Source organism: Octopus bimaculoides, chromosome 2, assembly GCF_001194135.2.
Source record: "Octopus bimaculoides isolate UCB-OBI-ISO-001 chromosome 2, ASM119413v2, whole genome shotgun sequence".
Lineage (NCBI taxonomy): Eukaryota > Metazoa > Mollusca > Cephalopoda > Octopoda > Octopodidae > Octopus > Octopus bimaculoides.
In genome coordinates this window covers 129,609,728-129,622,596 of record NC_068982.1, presented here as the reverse complement: position 1 = coordinate 129,622,596, position 12,869 = coordinate 129,609,728, and the positions used below count along the sequence as shown (strand labels likewise).

At 30.5% G+C, this 12,869-nt stretch overlaps 1 protein-coding gene across 1 annotated transcript in view; it reads left to right on the top strand.

Moving 5' to 3' along the window:
• The window catches only part of LOC106875941 (ATP-binding cassette sub-family A member 2), a 155,960-nt gene extending 143,356 nt beyond the window's left edge, over nt 1–12,604 (top strand). The window contains exons 46-49 of the mRNA XM_014924268.2: nt 973–1,177; nt 1,996–2,133; nt 2,353–2,535; nt 4,049–12,604. Of these exons, the coding sequence (XP_014779754.1) occupies nt 973–1,177; nt 1,996–2,133; nt 2,353–2,535; nt 4,049–4,090 (568 nt within the window). The 3' untranslated portion in view covers nt 4,091–12,604. The remainder of the gene's footprint in view (nt 1–972; nt 1,178–1,995; nt 2,134–2,352; nt 2,536–4,048) is intronic.
• The last annotated feature ends 265 nt before the right edge of the window (nt 12,605–12,869 follow it).

Sequence of the window (12,869 nt, the reverse complement as noted above, 5' to 3'; positions counted from 1 at the left end):
ATTCCCAGACCGGGCATTGTGAGTGTTTATTGAGTGAAAACACTTAAAGCTCCACGAGGCTCCGGCAGGAGATGGTGGCGAACCCTGCTGTGCTCTTTCACCACAACTTTCTCTCATTCTTACTTTCTGTTTCTGTTGTGCCTGTGGTTCAAAGGGGCCAGCCTTGTCACACTGTGTCACGCTGAATATCCCCGAGAACTACGTTAAGGGTACACGTGTCTGTGGAGTGCTCAGCCACTTGCACGTTAATTTCACGAGCAGGCTGTTCCGTTGATCGGATCAACTGGAACCCTCGACGTCGTAAGCGACGGAGTGCCAACAACAATGAACAAATTACCTATGTTAACCATGGGCATACATATGTAAACATATTATGCTCATAGGATACAGGCAATGACAAAGATAAACATGAGTTTATCAGGAATCAAATTTAAAGTAAACAGAAAATGGAGAAATATTGATCAACATCAGTTGACTAACATTGATTATTACTTTTTAATACAATTAGACTTTATCTCATCTAACAGCCATTTCTGCATTCAATGTTCAACGGTGTTGCCATTGAGAATTCTGAAAATAATATCATATTTTGTAACATATCCGATCTGGAACATGGAGCTTCATCAGAGTGAAGAAAAATACATAAAAGAAAAACCTCAGGAAGAAGAAAGGCTTAATATGATGAATATTATTTTCAGAATTTTCAATGGCAACACTATTGAACATTGGAAGCAGAAACGGCTGTCAGATGGGATAAAGTCTATTTGTATTAAAAAGTAATAATCGATGTTAGTCAATTGTTGATCAATATTTCTCCATTTACTGTTTACTTTCAATTTTATATATATATGCTGGCATGAGTTGGACAATTATGTGATGATGATTTGAATCAGTAAAATAAGAGTTAATGAATTTTCTTGTGCCCTAATTCACTTACCTTTTTTATCTCTTTCTTTCTCTCTCTCTCAATAGCATGGAAGAATGTGAAGCTCTCTGTACACGTCTAGCTATTATGGTAAATGGCAGCTTCAAATGTCTTGGCAGTACTCAACATTTAAAAAATAAATATGGTGATGGCTACACATTTGTAATTCGTATTAGGGGACCAAACTACGAAAGAAATTGCTTGAACGTCAAACACTTTATCGATAAAAATTTCCCTAATGCTAAAATTAAGGTAAGTAAATTAAAAAATATTTTCCGGGTTACCATATTATAAAAAGTTCCTATTTATAAAATATTCTCATTATCATCAGAAATAATTTGTTTATCTTGTAATAATCAGGAAATTTTCAAAAGAAAATTGTTTTTATACTAGTTTTCTTCAGAGTTTAAAAATTATGTATTATAAGTAACATGTTAATGGGTTTTAAATAGTTTAATGACTTAAATGGGATATAGTGATGATATAAAATTTGTTGATCCTCCTTATTTTCTGAGTTGGTATTATTCAGTATATGTTCAATAATAAAAGTTCATTCCTTGCAAACTGTGGAGTACAGCTTAGGTGCAACCCCACCACCTTTGTACATCTTATCTAGTTTCAAAATACCACTCAAATCCCTGTAAGGTCAGCTTTGCATTCCATCCTTTTGGTGGGGTCAATGAAATAAAGAACCATATCAGAGCAAGGGATTGGTGGAATTGTTAAAATATCAAACAGGAGACCCTGTGATATTTGCTCTGGTTCTTTGCATTCTGAGTTCTTAGACGATAGGCTTTACTCTATCATCCAGTTTGGCCCTTCCACATAACCTTTGGGTACCTTTAATGGCATTCACTCTGTTGTAAACACTCAGGCCAGATCTCTAGTTTAAAGATAACTACTTCCTATCAGTATCAGCAGCCCTGAAAAAGAAAGTGTTGTAAGGGCTGTCTTTCTGTCGCTGATAGTTAAAAAAAAGAAAATGTTTGTGTAACTATTGTTACTGTCTGCACCTGATGGTGAGACTAACTTAAAAGTTTTTTTCATTATATATTTTTTTTTTCCCTCAGGAGCAACACATTAACATGCTTCAGTATGAAATTAAGTCGAAGACTATTTCTCTAGCTTACATCTTTTCTAAGCTTGAAGATGCTCAAAGAGATTTCCAGATTGAAGACTATTCTGTCAGTCAGAATACTCTAGATAATGTATGTATTACACCTTTGCTTGCTTGTCTTTTTGTTGTTAGAAATTTCAGTATTGTTATGCTAAGAATTTTTTAGTTGGACATTTTCCAGATATTTCTGTAAACTGCATGAAAAATTTGTTAAAATGAAACAGAAAATTTCAAAATATTACATTGAAAATTAAAACTAGAATTCAGATTTTCAACTCTGTAAATTATCGCTTTATTTCTAATGTTGTAGGTATTTATTAACTTTGTGAAACAACAAACAGAAATCGTCCAGGAACTCGAAGACAATGATGCATCTTCTGATTCTTTGAACACTTCATCAACAACCAATATTGTTTCTAGTTGTGCTCCTAATCCTGAAGAGATATTGGAAGGTGAACCAGATGACATCAGTACTTCATTTGACAGACTTGGAGTATGTTTTATTTTTAAACATTCTGTAGCTTGTGTTGACATTGAAATATTAAAAAGTAACTATAATCGTGATAAACAAATGTTTGTTACTATACAAGTATTTACCATAACTAATAATAATTTTCAGTTGCCTTACAAAGAAACTTGAAATGAGATTTATCCAACAAGAACTGTACAAATTTTAGTTCAGTTTCCTCCAATGAAAATTTACACTGTTTATGTTTGTCAGATATAAGATTTGCCACATCCAGATTGTAACATCCATGCAAATGTTATCTTGATATTTAGGTCATAAATCTAGAAAAATTTGTGTGTCATGTATGTAAAGAAGGAAATATCTTAATAGAATACAGGAAATGAAATACAGTGTAGTTATATATGGTATCATCATAATCGTTTAGCATCCGTCTTCAATACTAGCATGGGTGGGACAATTCCACAAGAGCCGGCCAGGCCGAAGCCTGCACCAAACATCTGTGATTGTTTTGGAAAGACTTTTACAGCTGGATGCCCTTCTTAACACCAACCACTCAGCACATGATAATAAATTCTTTTTGGATATTTCTCTAGTGATAGGTTTACTGTTTTTGTCTTCATTTAATGTTCACCTTTCTATGCTTGCATGGGTTGTTCTTGTTCTATACCAGTGGTAGTCAACTATTTTTTACCTATGGAAACTTTTGATTCCCACTTTACTCGGGCGGACCCCCATAGCTATTTGAGGCTAAAAAAAACTCCCTTTTGTATTTTTATAATTAAATGTGAGGAATTGTATAAAATGGTTGTTAAAGGTGCATGGCCTAGTTGCTAGGCTGTTGCACTCACGATCACTAGATCGTGGGTTCAATTCCCTGACTGGGCGACACATTGAGCAAAACACTTCATTTCACATTGCTGCAGTCCACTTTCAATCAGTGGAGATTGTTGGTCTGCTCGCCAGTGGAGTAGCATCATTTCAAGGCTAAAACAATGCAAAAGAACATTGTAACTAGTGATGTATAACATCTGATAGCCTGGTCGGTCACATAATCATGTGTGTGATGGTTAAAACTTTGTGTATTGTAGAAGTATAACCAATTAGTTGCACATAAACTTTAACAGCAAAATGTTATCTGGATCCCCAAGGGTCATATGGCCCAAGGTTGAGAACCACTGCTCTATACTAATCTAGTTCAACCTGCTGCTAAGCTGTGTAATTTACTTTTGACTCATTTATTCTTTATCATTTGTAATCAATAAGAATCAACAACCTGGACCAGCAATAATATAAATTCCTTTCAAAGATTAATTTAGAATTTCTTAAAGCTTGGTTGAGGCTCTTTCCTTTTTCACCTTCTCCATTTAATACATTGGATTATTCATTGTTTGAGCTTATACTAACACACACACACTCTTATTCTAGTAACATTTTATTTTGAATTTAAGAATATATTTAAACAATCTTAATATTATCATTACACACATTTCCCCTCTTTTTGTATCCTTGTTGAATATATTTTCATTTTTACTTGCAGACACGGCTCTCCCTGCTAAACATTGAAATGTCAACATGCTGATGCCAACTTCTGTGATATTTTGGGGGTGGGAAGGAATTGCAAGATTCCAGAACTGTATAATTCTTAATTCCATTCCATGTGCTGCCATTTATTTAAGATATTTTTTTCCCTCTTTTTATTATTTAAAATCTCTTCATATTTTACAATCTCCAGAACTTATTTATATCTATTTGAATGTATCTTATCTTGTTGATATCATTTATTTAAAACCAAAAATAAAATAAAAAATGAGAAATTTTGAAAAAAAAAAAAGAAACTCTCAATAACCTGTGAATGCCAACATAAACCTCTTCTAAACATTTGGAACTCTCTTAGGATTAATTCCTCAAACCATTGGGATGTGACTGAATGGATTCAATCATGTTTTTTATAATGTTCAAGGAGGATTATTTTATTTCAGTTTTATCAACTCAAGAATTAAATTTCTTGTTGATATACCCCCCAAAAATTGTTTTCACACTTAAAAAATTTTATTTATGCATTTGAATGAGTTATTTTTGTTCATTGGTCTATTACAAGAAAGCATTTTCAAAAGACAATGAAAACTAAAACCTTAAGATATATAAAGTAGAACATGTATTGTCATACTAAGGTGAAAATAGTTATCCATGTACACTTTTAGGGGTTATTTTTTTAAAACTTGAAAGAAAAATAAACTGATTTTTAAAAACCTAACAAATTTTTTTTAATATATACATATATATTTTCTTGAATCTTTCATTAGAAGAATATTTCCTTAGAAATATTGCAATTAACAATACCTGATTACTTTTACTTGTATATTGTATCCATTGTCATAAATGTGTCATTAAATTGCTTTTATGTTTGCTTTACATCTTCATATGCATTTTGAATGAGGCCAAAAGATCAGATGTGTTATAGTCATCTTGGGTGAAGAAAAAAAACAGAAATTGCTGGGTTGTCCATAATATATATATATGTGTGTGTGCTTGGTTGTTTATATCTCTTGAAAGTCATAGTTTATAAAAAAACTGGAATATTATGAGTCACTCAGTTGGCTCACGTGATTTAATTAGTGCAAACCAATGCATTATAATGCTGCTGATTAGTCTGATATCAGGTTGTATGTTCAATGATTGGTGAATGTGTCTATCCTTATTTGAATATTTATTTCTTCTAAAATGTGAGACCTATTATTATTTATTTTGGGTTGTCTGGTTTTTCTAATATTCCTAAATGGTAAGAATGAGGATCAGATTATCTATGAAATGTGCCTTAAAATATTATCAACCCCCACCTTTAATTTTTCTTTCTCCTATTCTACTTCATCTGTTAATCTTTTTTTTTTTTTTGGCTTTTATTTTTGGTGAAATTAATAAAATTGTCGTTTTTATCATATCTTTCACTTGAAGATAAACAATGTCATTAGTATTTTCAATACTACATTTTCTTGTTTCCATTTTTGTCTTTGAATTTTGTCACATCAAAAATTAAGATTGACCTCATGTATTTTTCATTCATTTGCAATATTATTCTAATTATTATCATTGATATCCAATTTGAGCTTTGACTCAACTTTTCATTTCTCCAGGGACTAATAAAATATATATCAGTAATATACTGGTTGATTCGGCTTTGCCTCTAATCAAAAAAATATGAGTTACAATAGTAATAATAATTTATTTTTGTTTCTTTTTGAAAATAATTTTCAAACACTAAAAAAATGATAGAGCTGTGTGATAGCTAGTTCAGTAGTTGACTTTTGTGGTAAATCCTAGAAGTCGCTCTTGTCTGAGAGATAGATATTAGAAATATGAAAGCATTAATTTATACTCCTTATCCTTCTGAACATTAAAGTTTCTCCTCCAAGAAGTTCTTATGGTCATTTAGTTAGTGTGATTGAAGAAAGTGAAGTTTGTCACTGGACCAGTGATAATTTTCATCAGCTTGAGTCAAATCAAATAGAACCAAGACATTCTTGTGTTCTATGAAATGTTAATATCTGACATTTTATGTGCGACCTTTCATGAAAGAATAAAAAGGAAATGTCAGATAACACTGGGTCACAAGTTTTCGGTGGTAAATAGGGATATTTACTAAAATATGATGGGTTGCATTTGAAATTATGTAGTTATGCTAAGACAAGAAGCAGATAGTATTTTTATTTCAATGATATCCATTATCATAAAAAATATAATAAAGAAGTAGTAAAGTATCTGAAAGAAGGTTATAAGAATATTTGCTTTTGTTGGTGACAAAACTATTTTCTTTCCTTAGAAAAGAGAAAATTATACCTTAGCTACTAGAATCACTGAGTTGAAAAGTAAATTATTAAAAAAAAAAAAATTCTGATCCATTGTACATGCAATATGAAAAATACTGTGCAAAATGGTATGGGATTGACAAACGTTTTTTACTTAAGAAGTTAATGTTACCCAAAAGATATGAATAAATTAAGTACCACGAACTTACTTTACTCGTATCGGGTAGATTTTGAAAAATAACTTTTCACTGACCAGAGGTGAATAGTTCTAAACAGCTACTGAAGGAGATAATTGGACTGACTTCAGAGTTATTTGGCCATTTATTACATTAACTAGATCAGTGAAAAGTTATTTTTCAAAATCTACCTGATACATACCAATGTCAACCTTAAATTCACAGCAATAGATTGATAACATAAGTTAAGCTATGTAAAGAAAAATCACAATTTTAATTATAACCATTTCTCATTTCTAAAGTATAATAGAGTAGGTACTAATTTGGGCTACCAACTTAATACTTTTGTGATCAGATCTGCTGCTGGCTTGTCATTCTTGCAACGGACAGGTAATATTTTCAGATGTTTCTATCTGATTGGTGTATTTCATCTGTGATTCATATAGCATCATGAAACAAGGGTTAAACTTTAGTTGTTGGGCTTTAGAAAATGCTTATCTTTCTGTAATAGATTAGAATTGTATCAATGGATTGTTAAATTCTTTAATGCTTTTGTTACCATATTTCTGTTCCAGCACCCTTCCTTTGTTTTAATTTTGAAAATGAAGAATTTAGTAAAATAACTTATATTGGTTTTTGGAACATAAATTAACATGAAATTATGAAGAAAGGCTTTAAATTTAGACCACTTTAAAAGAAGTTTGAATCTTAGAACCAGGGATGGTCTCAGGCTGAATGTTTCATATGTTTTCTTTTGTTAAATACATGATTTGGTCAAAGTAACAACAAATAGTTCTTTATGTATTATATTATTATTCTGGCCTGATCTAACACTAGTGGTGGTATTACTGTACTGATGAATGTTAGAAATGTATAATGGTTATCTACAACTAAATTGGATCTTTTTTAGGGAAAATGTCAAAATCCATGCTTATTAGTAAAATATTTGTATTTCTTGATTCAGTGATTTTGTGTGTATGCGTGAATGCAAGTGTGTTTCATTTCAATTTTGTGTATTGTTGTTGAGTTTGATGTGGGAATCAGCATCTTTGCCTACTTCAAAAACTTTAAAAAAAAAAAAAAAACTTACCTGTATTATCTTGTTATCTTATTGTTGTCGTCTTTAAACTTTGTCATACCTTTTACTAAATGACTCTTATTCACTAAACTGAATCATAAATTAAATCACTCTCATTCACTCTGTCTCAATATCAACCAATGGATATTAGATATCAAAGTTTTCAAAAAATTTCACCTTAACTTTCACTGCTAAACAGTTCTATATATTAAATTTTGTTTTATGAAATCTGACATGCAAGAAAAAATAGTTTCATTGAATTTTAAATGTTTCATATTTTTTACAAAACATATTTACTTTGTTTTGACATTCTGTTTGGCAAGTGTCCTGATTTCAGTTCCAATATGGAACTTTTGTTTTAGTTATTTCTCTAATGATCTTGGGAAGATTACAAACACCACGATTTTCCTTTTCCTCCCACTTTAATCTTTAGATTCCACATTTAATTGAGGAATCAATGACTGACAGTGAAATTTTAATCTCATAGAGAGAACTGGACTTAATGTTTTTCAACTCAGAATCCCACCAAATCTTCTTTGTTCTCCCTGGTACACAGGAATTGATAAGTACCAGTTACACAAGAGAGTGAACCTTACAACCCTGTTAAAAGATTTTCCTTGTACTTCATCAAAAAAAAAAAATCATTTGTATAATTTTTTGTCATGTAATCTGAATGGTTGTGATATAAAATGTGAGCCTTTTTTTTTTTTTTTTAGCCTTCACTATAATTAAGCCTTACATATCCTTTTATCATTCAATTGACCATAAGATAACTGGTATTTTTTTTTTATCTATTTAGTGGTCAATGGTATTCTCTTGAGCTGGAATATTCTTTTCAATTCAACTATTTACTATTATTATTAAGACAGTGAGCTGGCAGAATCATTAGCATGTTGACCAAAATGCTTAGTGGCTTTCTTCCAGCTCTTCACATTCATATTTCAAATTCTGCCAAGGTCAACTTTGTCTTTCCTTTCAGAGCAAGTAAAATAAGTACCAGTTGAGCTCAGGAGTCAGTGTAATCAAGCTCCTTCCTCCAAAATTTCAGGTCTTGTGCCTATATTAGAAAGTATTATTATTTAGGCTCTGCTGCCGGCGTTTGTCTAATTCATACCTGTGTGGGAAAAATATACATTACAGATAAATATTGACAATAAGTGGTTATTTTGAAAATATTACTTTAGTTTATTCACTTCTGATATTGGAATATATGCAATAGCATTACAGGTTTATTATATTTTTTGTTTCTTTCTCAAAGCTCTTTTGTCACATGTCCTGTGATCTTTTCAGTGGTCTAAGCAAAAGAAGACGAGACACATGAGATAAAGAATTGCTGATATCGTTTACAGAATTCAATTTTTTTTTCCCCATCTATAGCTACATATCCAAGTCTTTCAAATAAAATCTATTCATATTGTCCCCTAAATTATTAAGTCATTAAATAAAGTTATTTGAATTTTATCTGGACATCTTCAGTCCAAAATTGAAATTCTTTCATTTCCCTTTTAAATATAACTTAACTGTTATGAATTCCTCTTGCAATAGAATTATTTTGATTTATATGTTAAAAAATCCATTTAGTTATGATTCTATTTTTGAGTTCATCATGGTCCTTTATTTCTTAATAGTTGTAACAATATTTCACTTATTGATGATGTCCATCACATGATCTCATTTATTTCTTCCTTTGATTATCAGCCTAGAACCTAATGTTAAAAGAAATATTTTCTCATTAAACTATTTTTTGTCATTGATCTCTACAATCTCTTTATTCTATGCAACTTGCAAACAGTTAAATATTATCATTATATACATTTTTAGGGTAGATAAACTGATGTAATCAATTAATTTCAAAATGTATTATAATTTATAATTGTTTAACAGCATTGGTATAAGAAAGCAATTAAGGTTCTAAGATTTTTCTTCACACCAAATTTATAATACTTGTCATCTAGATAATATTAATTTAATTATAATTCCTGATGATTACTGTGTCATATAAAACATATCTTTCAGAAATTTTGAATATTGATTTCCTGTGAATATTGTTAATTTTATTAATATAAAAACATATATATAGATAATATTCTCTTTCTTTTTGTGTGTGTGTGTACATTTATTCTATAAAAGTGAAAAATACCTCAAATATCATTGGATAAACAGGTAATTCTACAGGACTTATAAATTATTTTTATTTATATGTAGCAGGAAAAGTAAATTGGTCAAATGGTTAAAGAACTTTTGGACCATAAGTTTATATTCTATTGATCTGTGCAATGTGTATTCTACTCAGCACAGTTCACTACAATACGAAAAGGGGTGCCAGGCCCTCTGAGGTGGAAGCTACTTGTAAAAATGACCAACATCATGTCGAGGGAGCTGTGAGTATTGTGTTTTCATGTTCCCAAAACTGGAACTACTCACTAGTCCAGTGAATCCTTGGTGTTTGCGAAATGATACTATTTCAACTATGGCTTTAAAATCATTTTTTAATTATTTATATTAAGATATTTACAGGGCCAGGCCAAGGCTGGCACCTCTGGCAAGCTGAATTTAAGCAACTTTTAAATGTATAACTTTTAATTTTCAGAAGAGGGGTGGGAAATGGTGAATGTCAGAATAAAATGTTTATTACAATACACAGGCTAAGGGAACAAGTTCAAAGACAGCATCATCTTAGTCTTTCAATCAATATAATTTAGGTAGGCAGAGAAGCATCTACATTGCTGGCAATGATCTCAACATATTTTTGTTACAAACATTTGAGTGGAGGATATATGGTGAAAGTTCAAAGATAGATCTTCTTGTTGATGTAATGAATTTTTCTGTTAATAAAATAAAAGAACAGAAACTGGGAAAAGTGTTAACTATCCTAACTAAAACCATTTTTTTTCCCTTGACTTTTGATCTGAAAATGTCTTTTCACACCTTCGATATCTTTTTCACATCATTTTTTATTGACAAAATTGCCAAAAATTTTTTTGTTTTTTCATGGATGACTATAAATATATTTACAAAAACTTTCCTCTCCCTTCACCACAGTTATAGGTAAACAACACATGAGATGGAACACACATACACACCCCTAGGAACATGGTATCCCAAGTAATTGCTCTAGTAGCTGATGCCTTCAGCTGGTTCTTGTTATTTCTATAAGTATGACCATCTAAAAGTAAATTGCTATTATGATAATGATGATTTTCCTATATGATTCACTTTAAAACATTTTGGCTTAAAGCTTTTCTTTTAATATTTGCAAACATCTTTTTAAATTTAATCTTTCTCATATTATTAAATGTATTTGCGATGTAGTATTTATCTTTGCATCACAGAGTATTTGAAGAAGTGAGGATAATTTGAAACATTTATTTTTTAATATCTTACAAACTTTTGTTCTTGCATTCAAAATAGCTGTTTGTAATAGCAATAAACAAAATTCACTGTGTGAAAAAGTATCGTCTTCTATTAGAATAGCTTCCAAATTGCCTTTTGAAATCCATGGAAATATCCAAAGAGGTCGATCCTTTATAGATAAAATTTACACACACATTTATATAAAAGTGTTAGTCTGAACAAAAAAATTAGTGTACTTAATACAAATTAGCATGTAAATCATACAAGAAAAATTACATATGGGCTAACTGAACCCTAGCTAATTTTTCTACCATGAAACTCAGTCTTCTTCTGAACAGTTAGCTTCTGTGTGTAATATATATATTCATTTAATATCAAGGAAGAATTGATTTTGTTTCAAGTTTTCTACTAAGTGTAAGCAACTTAATGCCTTGTAACAGTATTTTACTTTGATAAAAAGAAATTGATATTCTGTTTTGGACCTGTCATCATTATTTTATTGAAAATATTACCAAAGATTTATGATTAGAAACTTAGAATATAGTTTTGCCTTTTGTCTCTACTTCTAAATATATAAACATAGAATTCTTTCTGAGTATGTTAAATATTGGCAATTCTATCATAATTTTAATATCATAAAATATGTTTGTTCTTTGTGAATATAAACATTTGTCTTTTTTCAAATAGGAATAACAAGACAATAATCAACTGAGGGATAGATCCTAATTCTTAATGAACTTAATAAATATAAGTGAATTCTGTTTAAATCTTGGATTTTCATATGAATCTGTTGTCATTTTTTCTTGGATTCTTGTTCAGAATATTTTTTTTTTATTTGTTCATTTAATTTAAAACCATTTCTTTCTCTGTACAATTGTGTTTAGACACAGCATGGCCAAATGGTTAAAGTGTTCATTTCACAATCACAAGGTTGTGTGTTTAATCTCACTGCAAAGCTTCTTGGACAAAAGTGTCTTTTACCATTACCTTGGTTCAACCCAAGCTTCGTGGGTGAAATTGGGTTGATGGAAACTCTGGAAGCTCACCAGATGGATTGTACCTGTACTTCAAAGATACAGCATTCGCACATATACTGTTCTTGCTAATTCTCTTTAAGGATTACATTAAAGGTACAAAATGCCCAACCACTTACAAGCTAATTTGTGAGCAGGTAATTCAGTTGATCAAACTGAACCCACCTCATCCAAACCAACAAAGATCCATTCATTTTTTCACTTACGTACACTTAGTATCACTTGTATTTTCACTGAAAAATATTGGACTTATGCATATGACTAGCACTTTTTTGTTTCATCTTGCCATCTTTTTTCTTATTTTCTTATAATTTAGGGAATTATTCTTTAAATTGGTAACAATTCTGAGCAATATACTATATTCAGTCTCCTTAACTCTGAGGGAAATAAATTATTTGACAGCATTTATTGGCTTTGACTTCTCATAAAGTGTATTTTATGTACACTAACAAGGTTTGTTCAGTCTTTCATTCTACTTCTATCAACAACATTTATTCTAATCTGGGTATGTTCTTTTCAATTTCTCTCTTTTTTTTTCTTTTTTTTTTTTTCTCTGAATGTTCAGAAGTTTCTTCTTTTGTTGGATTTATTCATTCTTGTTATAAAATTATACTGAATCTAATTAAGAAATAAAATATTGGATATTCAGCTTGTTGCTTTACTTTTATTCTTTTATTAAACAGATGCTATTCTATAAATTTCTTTATAGCCAGGATTCAATACCTTTTTTTTTTTTATCTCCTGTTTGTCAGTTGACTCTGGCCAGACTGGGGCACTAGCTTGAATGGTTTAGTCAAATAAATAAACACCAGTAGTTATTTTTCAAGTCTGGTATTTATTCTATTGATTGTCAAGTGGTTGGGAAACACACATGTACTTAGTTTCCATCTACTAAATTCATTCATAAGGCATT